Source organism: Arvicola amphibius, chromosome 3 (genome assembly GCF_903992535.2).
Source record: "Arvicola amphibius chromosome 3, mArvAmp1.2, whole genome shotgun sequence".
NCBI lineage: Eukaryota > Metazoa > Chordata > Mammalia > Rodentia > Cricetidae > Arvicola > Arvicola amphibius.
In genome coordinates this window covers 122,550,747-122,563,818 of record NC_052049.1, presented here as the reverse complement: position 1 = coordinate 122,563,818, position 13,072 = coordinate 122,550,747, and the positions used below count along the sequence as shown (strand labels likewise).

Here is a 13,072-nt window from a genome sequence, read left to right as displayed (position 1 = left end):
TTTCCTTTATGGCTTTCAGAGGTGAGCTCCAGAGGAAAAAGTCTAAATAGCAATTCTTCAGCTTTAGAGACTGATACTGTAGTGTGCAAAAACTGGAAGAACTTTTGCCTGAGGAAACCAATTTTTGAATGATAATGCATGGAATGCCCTTGATTTATGTATTTTGATATGATTTTTAGTCTTTTTACTTGTATATTAACTGTTTTGTAAGAAATGCTAAGGTATACCTTTGTATTAGTAACAGAATCCAAGATAAAACTATGTAATAATAATTCAAAATTATATCTCTTGTGTGTCACAAACTTTCCTTTTTAGGCATATGGATCAGGCTGTGATATTGTTATTCTGGCGAGCGACTTTGAATGTGTGCAGATCATCCCTGGTGCTAAACATGGCAACATCCAAGTCAGTTGCGTGGAGTGCTCTAACCAACATGGAAGAGTAAGAGATTTAATTACTTGTCATTTAAATGGACTTCATTCTCTCAGAGTATTTGCATGAGTTGTGGCTTTGCTCTACCAGCATCTGCACTGTGTTGGCAGATGCCGACCTCTCTGTCTTAGCTATTTTGGTGATCTGTAACTGAAAATTCCTAACCTTTAAGCCAGTAAGAGAGGAGGAATCAATTTCTTCCAGATTCCTGTACCAGCCTTGCTGTTTGTTTTTGAGATGAAGTCTCACTGTGATGTGCAGGCTGGTCTTCATTACCAGACACAGTGAGCCTGTCTGTTTCAGCGTCTGCCAAGAGCTGGAGCAGCAGGCCTGGCCTTGCATCTGCAGTCACAGTGAATGCTTATCAAGAAGTTTAGTGAGGCCAGGGCAGTGGTGGCACAAACCTTTAATCCCAGCACTCGGGAGGCAGAGGCAGGCTGATCTCTGTGAGTTTGAGGTCAGCCTGGTCAACAAGAGCTAGTTCCAGGACAGGCACGAAAGCTACAGAGAAACCTTGTCTTGAAAAAAAAAAAAAAACCAAAAAAAAGAAGTTGTTTAGTGAGTTGTGTCTACTATAATACGTTATGTAGATGGCTTGAGTTTGTTAATTTAGTGAAAGTTTGTTGAGTGAATATTTAAGAATTTATTCAAACTTTGGAACAGATGCTTTATTTTGATAAATAGTTAAACTGTATCTTGTCAACTTCTTTCTCAGATTCTCTTTTTTCTTTTCTCATCTTTCAAATAGCAAATACTAATGTAAATTTAGTGAATTTGGGTATATATATTCTATGAATTCAGTAAGAGTAATATATGACAGTTGTATGTCACTACATAGTTATAAATAGGAGGTTTTAAAACTATGATAAGTAATTACAGTGATTTAAACATTCTTAGTTTTCTAGAAGTTGTTCTTCACTGGATAACATTCTATTGAGGATATGTTAAATCAGGGTCTCCATGGTAATAGATAGTAATCATGCAAGTTTATGCCAAATAATAAATAATGATTATTATCCAGTTTCTCCTGCCTCAGTCAGTTGTTTGTATCATGTTTAATAGTTATGTAGTGCACATTACTTGGTAGTAATACTTTTGAAGCACTCTGTTTTCTGCTGTGTTTCTCTTGTGTTTGCTTCCTGCTGTTTTGACTTCCTTTGCAGTTTTTCCCAGAAAGTGTTACTTGCACTATCTTTAGAGGACGCCCGGGCCATCTTTCCTTTATTACTTTTTTGTCACTCTTCTCTCTAGGCCAATCAAGGTAACTTTTAAACTTGCCTAGGGTTGAATGATGATTGCCAGAGATCAATTTTAATAAACTACTTAAGTGTTCATGATAATCACAATTAAATTTTGTGGGAGTAAGAATTATTATTATTATTATTTTTTCGGGACAGGGTTTCTCTGTAGCTTTGGAGGCTGTCCTGGAACTGGAGCTAGCTCTTGTAGACCAGGCTGGCCTCAAACTCACAGAGATCCACCTGCCTCTGCTTACCGAGTGCTGGGATTAAAGGCGTGCGCCACCACCGCCCAGCTGGGAGTTAAGAATTTTAAAAATATATACAATAAAGCTGGCTGAGATGAGAGGATTGCTTAAACCTAGTAATTTAAAACCAGCTTGGTTAACACCATAAGACTTTATCTCAGAAGTAAAAATATCATTAAAATATGCAGATGATTGTATTCATAGCCATGGGGAGCAGACATGCTGTTTTTATGCGCTTTACCTGGGCAAAGATGGCAAAATTGTCATATTTTTCACCGCTGTGATGGTAAGTGTCACATTTCTGACTTCCTGTTAACAAGGCATTTGAAGTAGCTTCTCTGACCTACTGTGGATTGCAAACTTTTTCTTGGAAGGCATGTTAAATATTTAGGTAGCAGCTTTAAAAGAGGGAAAAGCCTGACCAGTCTTTCTGCTGTCTGTCTATCTGTCCATCCAGCTAGCTACCTACCTACCTACCTACCTACCTGCCTACCTACCTACTGTAGGTAGGCCTGTGACTGACCAGGGTAGACGTGTAAGGAGGGATGGCTTTGGTCTGTTTCCTGATGCTAATTATCCCCTTGTCAAGAGTATGATGAATTGGGAGCTACTTCCAGGAATTGTTACAAAATGGGCTCTGGCCAGGTAGGGGTGGGTGGCACATGCCTTTAATCCCAGCACTCAGGAGGCAAAGGCAGGTGGTCTCTTGTATTAGAGGCTAGCCTGGTCTACAAAGTGAGTTCCAGGACAGCCAGAAATATACAGAGAAATCCTGTCTTGAAACACCACAAAAGAAAAGGTAAAAGAAGATGGGCACTGGTGTCCTAGGAACTGAGGACTTAGTCCTTCTCACCAGGTGTGACCTAGAGCAGACCAGCCTTGCTTCCTACACCTCGAGTGCAAGCACTGGCAGCGGCTTATCTATCCAGGTGCTGTGGGTCATTCAGTGATTTCCGTCATTGTGTCCGTCCCTGTCTCAAGGTGATTTTTCAATTGGATTTTCTGTTTGGTGATACAATTAAAGCCATTTTTGTGACATATGCTTAAAGCCTGTTATCATTTGATGATTTTTAAAAAGTCTCATAATTTTTGTGTTTTTACTGGATTTTAAACAGTGCCCATAAAGAGTTGTACCGCTGAAATTATTTTTGTCACTGAAGTCATTTCTATATTAAAAACGTTAAAATTTTAAAATTACATTTTTTTAATTTAGTGTGCTCGTGTGTGTGTGTGTGTGTGTGTGTGTGTGTGTGTGTGGAGATCAGAAGACAGCTTGCAGGAGTCAGTGTTCTTCTGCTATGTGTGTTTTGGAGATTGGACTCAGGTTTTCAGGCTTGGTGGCAAGTACCATTATTCAATTATCTCTCTGGTCCAAAAACAAATTCTCACAGAAAATCTGATTTCTAAGATAGACTTTGTAATTCCAACAGGATTAGAGTCAGGAAGATCAGGAGTTCCTGGCCAGCCTTAGCTACATAGCAAGTTTGAAGCTAACCTGGACTACCTGAGACCCTGTCTCAAAAAAAAAGTTGGTTTTTGAATAGGACAACTTCATAATTCTTAGAGCTACAGATTTTTATTTTGATAACAGAGATTGTTAAATCTAGTATACTGCCAGGCTTATTTGTAAAAATAAATTATGGAGATAAATTGGACTTAGATTGTATGAAATTAGTTTGTACATTACTGTGCAAAGAATGTTATCTGTATTTCACCCTTTCCTAAATATTACCATTGTATTCATTCTCCTTTAGGTTGCAGCTTCATATGGGAATGCTGTTTGTATTTTTGAGCCCCTGGGCATAAATTCTCATAAGAGGAATAGTGTAAGTATTAATTGATAGAATATTTTAAGAATTTGGTTAACTTTTTTCTTGATGTCTTAGAATCCACTTACAATAGCAGTAGAGAGCTCCGTAGGAAGCAGTACAAGCAGTGGGTAGGGGTAGCTGTAGCTGTGACTTTAGGAAAGGCCTTTTAGAAACCGAAGTTTCTAGAGTGTTGCTAATTGCCTTTGTTGTGCTGAGGTCTGCCCTAGTCTGAACTGCTCTTCCTTTTGCTTGGATTACTAGTCTCTGTTGCTAGTTTGTGATTCTAATGGCCTGCCCTTCTTCCTTCTCAGAGAATTTTAAAATTCTGTAAGGGCGCCATATTTCTTGCAGATCGTAAACCTGCAAATAGATTATAACCCCCCTTCTTCCTCCCAGCACCACACTATTCTCTGTCAGAATTCATCCTTATTCCAGCCACACTTGTTCTTCTGCTGTTTCTCAGTCACCCTCCCTTTAGGGCTAGAGCACTGGCTGTTCTGTGGATGCCTTCTCTGTGCAGCTCTAGGGCTAGCGCCTACAGACTCTAGGTCTCTGTGTAATAATAATACCTTCTCAGCAAGGTCTGTCTGTACTGCAAATTGCAAATTCTGCTTTTATTATTCCTTCACTTCTTGGCTCAGCCTTCTTAGTGATGAGATTACAGGTATGAGCCACTGTACCCTGATCTGCTTATCTATTTTCAACTTTTCCCACAGTACTTGTTTATTATTTACAGCTTATGTTCTGTAAGCTCCCTTACTGGTTGGCAGCTTGATTCTTTTGATTGTTGTATCCCAATTACTTAGAATAGTATCTAGTGTATTCAGATATCCCCAAACATTTCTTTGGTGGAGTTATGCACTTAGGTAAGTTTACTAACCAGCTAAGTGGTCTAGCACATCACATTGAGAACCATTCACATATATACTAAATGCTGTATTTTATATTGTTGAATGCTAAAAAAAAATCCTATAGGGTTAGAATTACCAACCACTTAATTTTTACACATGTGCTGGTGAAGAAGGCTCACACGTGCAGGTGTGAGGACCTGAATTTGAATATCCTGAACCCATGCAGATCTGGGAGCAGTTGTGAGATGGGAGGTGGAGACAGGAGAATTGGGACCAGCTTGACTGGTATCTTTAGTGATAAATAACAAAGAAACCCTGTCTGAACAAGGTAGAAGAGAGAACTAGTTACCCAGGGTATCTTGTTTTCTTGAGAGTTTTATCTAGTTCTTTTTAAGACAGTCCATTTCTGTGCATTAATAAAAATTTCAAAAAGATTTATTTTTATTCTCTGTGTGTGAGTGCATGCATGCCATGTGTGTACAGGAACCCATGGAGGCCAGAAGAGAGTGTCAGATTTTTTTGTAGCTAAAGTTACAGGTGGTTGTGAGGCTCCTGAAGTAAGTGTTACTTGGGTCCTCTGGGAGAGGAGCAGGTGCTCATAACTGCTGAGTCATCTCTGGCCCTAATCAAAAGAATTTTAACATCTTTTTAATAGGCACTGCATGTGCTGACGGTAAAAGACTAGAGCTTGGATGCAGAAGCAGGAGGATCACCACAGACAGGGCAAAGTTATATGGCTAGATCCCTGTCTCAAAAAGAAAACTAAATAAAAAAAAAAAACAAAGACAAAGCAAAAAGATAAAAATACAAAACTAAAGACTCTTCACCCAGACCTTATCCAACCCCATTCTTAACAGCAACCATATATACAGGTTATGGTAGTAGCTGTCCCTAATCTCAGTACTTGGGAGGTAGAAGCAGGAGTGTCGGGAGTTCCAAGTCATCCTTTGCTACATAACAAGTTCCAGGCCAGCCAGGACTACTTGAGACCAGACCCTTTTCAAAACAAGCAAATTCTCTCTTCTGCCCCCAACAAAAAAAGCCAGAAACGAGACAAACACAAACATCAGCCAACAGTGACAAATCCCTGAAGATTATCATGACCTCCTTCCTTCACTTAAAGTGTTGCTGTCTGGTAGGAAAGTCAGACAAATAAGCAGTAATTCTGTAGAGTCAGTGTTGTGATGGCAGAACGGGCAAGTGTTCAGGATGCTGATAGGCTGTCATTTTGGGGGGTGACGGTTTAGGCAAATCATCACGAAGCATAGGTATTTTCAGATGGATAAGTGAAGGGAAGGATGTCTCATGTTGTGAAAATGTGTTAGAAGTTTGAGAGGACGTTTAATTGGGCATGACAAGCAGCTCTCTATGACAGCATGACCTGTAAGTGGGAATATTGAGAGTTATTTCTAAAATAGTTGTGAAATATTTGCATCTTTATAAGTTTCTTTTAGTTGAAGAAAATAATAAAATAGTGGAGCTTGGGGATATTTTTTTTTTATTTTTATTTTTTTGTTTTTCGAGACAGGGTTTCTCTTGGGGATATTTTAAAAACAATTTTTTTTCTCTTTCTCTCTTCGTGTTTCAGCAACTCAAGTGTCAGTGGCTTAAAACTGGGCAGTTTTTTTTGAGTTCTGTGACATACAACTTAGCATGGGACCCTCAAGGTATTTAACAACTATACTCATAAATTATTAAAATAAAGCATTTGATTTAAATGTATAAATAAAATGTGATAATCTTTGATGATAAAAAAGTTACCAATGTTATATTTTTGTTGATGAGTAAATACAGCTTTTTCTTCTTGGTATGTATTGCTTTATACTGAGCTTAATCCCCCCTTCTTTTTTTGCTTTTGCCTTTTACTGTTTTATTTCAAGAATCAGTGATTTTTTTTTTTTAGTTAACTTATTTTATGTACAAAACTCATAAATAAGACAGGAATGAAAGCATCCTTTACCTTATTTTGTTATTGTGTGTTTCAGGAAATTACTGTCTTTAATTTGTAAAGATTAGAAACCTGTAATGATAAGTAGCCATTGTCTCCTTTCATATTCACAATGAGGGCTGTTTCATAGTCCGTGTAGAAACATTTATTTTTAGTTGTGTCTCCTACCTTGAGAAGACTGCATTGTAGAAGGTGTCTGAGATGTGCTGTTCCACTCTGGCTACTCTAGCATTGTTAGCTAGGGGAAGTCTTTGCAGTGTTTGTTTTCTCTCATGTCTTCCCTAATAGTGACTCTTGTTCAGGTTTGTTTTTACCTTTCCTCCTAGGGGATTTCTTTTGAACTGACCCCATGTGTTTTTCATAGATGGTATTGTAGAATTTTGCTTAATAGTTTACAGACCTAACAGAACTGTGTTTGCCTTTCTTTCTGTAGATATTCCTTGGTTACTCATCAGAACATTTTTAAATTTTCAGATAACAGATTGTTGACAGCAACTGATTCTATTCAGTTGTGGGCTCCACCAGGAAGTGATATTCTAGAAGAGGAGGAAGAAATTGACAGTAAAATCCCTCCTGTTCTAAATGATTGGAAGTGTGTCTGGCAGTGCAAGTCAGTGTCTAAGTCTGCTGTAATATTACTTCGCAAAAAATACTTACTTAATTATGTTCCTTTTTACAGAGGTCTTTATTTTTGGATGGTATTGTATTTTAGAAATAGAAACTGTAGCCTTATTTTCTAACCAAAACACATTATAGTATCATTCTTTAATCTGTGCATTAGTTAATTATTCCCCCAAAGTAAAATATTTTCATATTTACAGTTCAGTACTTGAGTTGACAGAATTGACACATAGGATTGCTCATTAATGAGTTGGAATATGGCGGTGACGGGAAGATATGAAAGCATCCAGCTTCCTGTAGTGGAATGATGACTGTCCTGCTAGTGTTAGCATGGGCTTCATAGAGAGAGATACTTCTCTGGGAAAGTGATAAACTTTTTTTAACATGTGATAATGAGGATTTTGATTAACGTGGATGTAGGAATATCATCTATTACTTATTCTTTGTTTTTGAAAGTTACTTTGGATTAGTTTTATTTATATTTTTAGTAAGGTGAAATACTTTGTATTGTTATGGGGCAGAAACACTCCTATTAAGATGATTGTGACATTGATATTTGACTATGCGTAGAATGCATTGTGTTCTGAACATGCTGCTTTTGTTTGCTTTCAGAACCTCAGTGTCTATACATCTGATGGAATGGTCTCCTGATGGTGAATATTTTGCTACTGCTGGAAAGGTAAGGGAGCAAGCCAAAAAAATAAATATTCAAACAAAACAACTGAAAATACCCTTACGTGGCCAGGCGGTGGTGGCGCACGCCTTTAATCCCAGCACTCGGGAGGCAGAGGCAGACGGATCTCTGTGAGTTCGAGGCCAGCCTGGTCTACAAGAGCTAGTTCCAGGACAGGCTCCAAAGCCACAGAAAAAAACCAAAAAAAAAAAAGAAAATACCCTTACGTTCATTTTCAGTTCTGTGTTCCATAAATTGAGACAATTTTCCTGCACAGCTTCCTTGAGGCATAAAAATGTCTGTGAGTCTGGGAATATAGCGCAGTGATGGCAAGCAGTGGTTCCCATTGGTGAAGTCCTGAGCTCAATTCTCAGCTCTGTAAAATGGAAAAATAATGTTTGTAAAAGATCTGGTATGATCTCTACAGATAGTACGTATTTGGATAGTAATAGCCATTATTATTCCTCTTTTATTTTTGTGCAATTATATTAAAGTTTTTTACATTTATTATTTGTGTGTGTGTGTGTGTGTGTGTGTGTGTGTGTGTGTTTGTATATGGGGGCAAAGAGAAAATTAGTGTGGTGTATGGAAGTCAACTTACAAGAATCAGTTCTCCTTGTGCATGTGGATTTCATCAGGCCATGCCTACTGGGAGTCTTTCTCTCTGAGTTTACATTTAATTTTTTAAATTAATTTTTGAGAATTTCATGTATGGTGTTTTAATGATATTCAGCTCCTCTCAGGGTCACCTCCCATTCCATACTCACTCAATTTGATGTTCTTTTCTTTTTTTTTTTTTTAGACCCAGTGAGCCCAAAGTTGGACATAGTGGCATTTGCCTTTAATCCCAGTACTTGGGAGGCATAAGTAGGTAGATCTCTGTGAGTTCCAGGACAGCCAGGGCTACGTAGTGAGACTGTTTTGAGAAAACAACACCACCACAAGTCCTGTGAGTCCAGTTGTGCTGCTAATAAACTCTTGGATGTATAGCCATTTACTGGAGTATGGTCCACCTTAAAATTAGTTTTTCTACTTAAAACTACCATGTAATTCTGTTTAAAAAGTAGAATTGAGCTGCACTGCATGGCACACTCCTGTAATCCCAGCACTTGAGAGGTAGAATGGGAGGAGGACAGTAGTGTGCAAGGTGGTGGCACATGTCTTAGTTCTGAGACCGCTGCAGGCAAGAACCTGTTTACAAAAGGACAAGGAGAAAGCAGGCTTGCTGCTGCTGCATTCACAATGACATGCCACTGCCTGATTCTTCCCACTCCCCCCTCCTCCATTCTAATTTCCTTCCTTCCTTTCCTGACAATATGTTGCTATGTGTATTAGTTGGGCTTCTCTAGAGGAACAGAACTGATTGAAAAATAATATAATGGGGATTTATTAGAGTGGCTTACAGACTGTGGTTTGAATAATCCATTATTTTATCTTAAAACTTAAAAAAATTTAATCTCACAAGTCCTTAATTCATCTGCATATTGTTGTATACTAGTTACTGATGGATTCTTTTGCTCTTTTTCTGCTAATCTTCCATGTCATTTCTGACGTGAAGTTAGTAATGCTGCAATGAGAATCTTGCACATGTGTGTTAGGCATGAGTATGGGTTTTTCTTGCGTATACACAGGAGTAGAATTGGCTGGGTCGTAGGTTACTTAAATCTTTAGCCTCCATAGACAGTGCCAGTTAGTTCTCCAAAGCTGCTGTTCCTAATTATTGTTCTCACCAACTTTCCTTTGTTCTTGCCTAAACCAATATTATCAGACTTTTAGGTTTCCAAGTTTGGCTTTTGGATTTTGTTAAGAAAGATTTGTGCAGTTAGCTATTATAACTTAGGTTGTGTCAGAATTTGGAAATTCAGAGGCTCTTGATTCCCTGAGTGGTCTTAAGTGAACTCTAACCCCTAGAAGCCCATTGGGATGTCTAGGTCTACTGGAAGGGATTGTATCAACCTGCCTTAGGAAAAGTAGCAATCAGTCACTGTGGCTTCTTCCCAGGAGTATTGAGTTTTTCCAAATCTAAAAGTTCTGTTTAAACTTTCCAGGGTGTGCCCTCTAGTTGCTTGCTACCTAAACTCAGTTTTAAAATATAACACTAGAGTTTAGAATTAGATCATTATTTTCCTGATTTTAGAGTTTTTTTCTAATTTTTTAATGAAAAAAAATTACTTTTTTACATACCAACCCATTTCCCCTCCCTCCCCTTCTCTTGCCCCATCCCCTTTTCTATCCCCTATCCACTCCTCAGAATTTGGTAAGGTCTTCCTTGGGGAGTCCAACAAGTCTGGCATACCAACTTGAGAGCAGGATCAAGTCTCCCTTCCTTCCTCCTCGTATAGGCTGAGCAAGATATCCACCATAGGGAATTGGCTCCCAAAAGCCAGCTCACGCACCTGGATAGATTCTGGTGCCACTGCCAGGATCCCCCACAACATATCAAGCCATGTAACTGTCACTCCCATTCAGAGGGCTTAGTGTGGTTCCACACAGGTTCCCCAGCTGTCAGTCCCTAGTCTCTGAGCTTCCACTAGCTCAGATGAGCTGTCTCTGTGATTTTCCTCATCATGTCTTTGACCCTCCCTCCCCCCCCCCCCCCAATTCATATGATCCTTCCTTCTTCTCTTCAACTGAACTCCAGGAGCTCAGCCCAGTGCTTGACTGTGGGTCACTGTATCTGCTTCTATCAGTTACTGGATGTAGGTTCTGTGATGATAATTAGGGTATTCACTAATCTATTCACTAATCTGATTAAAGAGGAAGGCCCTTTCAGGCATCCTTTCTGCTATTGCTAGGAATATTAACTGGGTCATCCATGTGTATTCATGAGAATTTTTCTAACAACCAGGTTTCTCCCTACCGCATAATGGTTCCTTCTATCAAGATAATCTCCTTCGTTGCTCTCCTGCTTTGTTCCTCCCCCAACTCGGTCTTCTTGATCCCTCATGTTCCCATTTCCCCATCCTCTCCCTCCTACCCCCCCTCCCAGTTTACCCAGGAGATTTTAACTATTTTTCCTTCCTCGGACCTGATGTAGGATTCCCCTCTGTGTGCTTGCTGTGAATACCATTGGTTAATAAAGAAGCTGCTTTGGACCTATCGCAGCTCAGAATAGGGCAAGTTGGGAATTCCAAGCAGATAGAGAAGAGAGTAGGTGGAGTCAAAGAGAAGCCATGTAGCTGCTACAGGAGACAGACATCTTACACCAAGATGGAGCCTTACCATTAGGCCACAACTATGTGGTGGTACACAGATTAATAGAAATGGGTTAATTTAAGATATAAGAGCTAGCCAATAAGAAGCTGAGCTAATAGGCCAAGCACTGTTGTAATAATATAGTTTCTGTGTGATTATTTCGGATCTGGGCATCTGGGAAACAAACAAGCAGCCTCTGACTACAGGGACCCTCCATGTGTGTCCCTCTTAGGGTCTTCTTTTTTACCTAGCTTCTCTGAGGTTGTGAATTGTGGCTTGGTTATCCTTTGCTTTACATCCCATAACCACTTATGAGTGAGTACATACCATGTTTGTCTTTCTGGGCCTGGGTTACCTCACTCAGGATTTTTTTTTCTAGTTCCATCCATTTGCTTGCAAATTTCAAGAAGTCATTGCCCCCCTCCTCCCTCCCCCGCTAAGTAGTACTCCATTGTGTAAATGTACCACATTTTCTTTATCCATTCTTTGGTTGATGAGCATCTAGGTTGTTTCTAGGTTCTGGTTATTACAAATAATGCTTCTATGAACATAGTTGAGCAAAGGGCCTTGTGACATGATTGTATGTCTTTTGGGTATATGCCCAAGAGTGGTATTGTTGAGTCTTGAGGTAGATTGATTCTCAGTTTTCTGAGAGACCACCATAATGATTTCTAAAGTGGCTGTACAAGTTTGCACTCCTCCCAGCAATGGAGGAGTTTCTCCTTATTCCACATCTTATCCATCACAAGCTGTCTTCTTTGTTTTGACTTAGACATTCTGATAGGTATAAGATGGTATTTCAAAGTTGTTTTGATTTGTATTTCCCTGATGGCTGAGGATGTTGAGCAATTCCTTAAATGTCTTTTAGCCATTTGAGTTTCTTTTGTTGAGAATTCTGTTTAGATCTGTATCCCATTTTTAAATTGGATTATTAATTTGATATTTTGGTGTCTAGTTCCTGAGTTCTTTATATATTTTGGAGATCAACCCTCTGTCAGATGTGGGGTTGGTGAAGATCTTTTCCTATTCTGTAGGCTGCTGTTTTGTCTTATTGACCATATCCTTTGCTTTACAGAAGGTTCTCAGTTTCAGGAGGCCCCATTTATTGATTGATGCTCTCAGAGTGTGTGCTACTGGTGTTATATTTAGGAAGTGGTATCCTGTACCAATACATTCAAGGCTACTTCCCACTTTCTCTTCTATGAGATTCAGTGTAACTGGATTTATGTTGAGGTTTTCTTTTATCTACTTGGACTTGAGCTTTCTGCATGGGGATAGATATGGATCTATTTGCATTCTTTTACGTGTTGACATCCAGTTATGCCAGCACCATTGGTTGAAGATGCTTCCTTTTTTTTTTTCCATTGTACAATTTTGACTTCTTTGTCAAAAATCAGGTGTTCATAGGTATGTCAATTAGTATCAGGTCTTCAATTTGATTCTATTGATCCACGTGTCTGTTTTTATAAATACCCCAAATCAAGCTGGGCGTTGGTGGCACATGCCTTTAATCTCAGCACTCAGGAGGCAGAGGCAGCTGAATATCTATGAGTTTGAGGCCATCCTGGTCTACAGAGTGAGTTCTAGGACATTGAGGACTACACAGAGAAATCCTGTCTTGAAAAACCAAAAAAAAAAAAAAAATTGATATTTAATGAAGAGGGGAAAGTTGTACAATTATGGAGAGAAAAAGACTGTAAGCATTCCATAGACAGAAGTGCGCCCTTGGATCACTTTAAGTTCTGAGCCTTAGGAACTTCTTGGCATTTCTTTCCCTTTGGCAACTGGCCATACAGTAGATGCATTCATACCATGCCAGATAACAGCTTGCCTTTAGCATGAAAGGAGTTCTACTTCCATCCATTTCCTGAAAATCACACAATTTGATTTTTTTTTTTTTTTGATGGTGGACTATTAGAGGTGTTGGGGCATCTGCTCAGAGGTGAAAAGCACACATTGCTGTTGTAGAGGACCTGGGTTTGGTTCCCAGTACCCACATGGTGGCTTACAGCTGCTTGCAACTCCAGTATCAGGGCATCCATTGACTACTTCTGG

At 39.2% G+C, this 13,072-nt stretch overlaps 1 protein-coding gene across 4 annotated transcripts in view; it reads left to right on the top strand.

Moving 5' to 3' along the window:
* The window catches only part of Dmxl2 (Dmx like 2), a 130,630-nt gene that overhangs the window by 14,164 nt on the left and 103,394 nt on the right, over nucleotides 1-13,072 (top strand). For all 4 annotated transcript variants that reach the window (XM_038324524.2, XM_038324523.2, XM_038324522.2 and 1 more), the window contains exons 2-6: nucleotides 316-441; nucleotides 3,673-3,744; nucleotides 6,169-6,247; nucleotides 7,003-7,138; nucleotides 7,762-7,828. In XM_038324524.2, coding sequence (XP_038180452.1) covers nucleotides 316-441; nucleotides 3,673-3,744; nucleotides 6,169-6,247; nucleotides 7,003-7,138; nucleotides 7,762-7,828 — 480 coding nt within the window. The remainder of the gene's footprint in view (nucleotides 1-315; nucleotides 442-3,672; nucleotides 3,745-6,168; nucleotides 6,248-7,002; nucleotides 7,139-7,761; nucleotides 7,829-13,072) is intronic.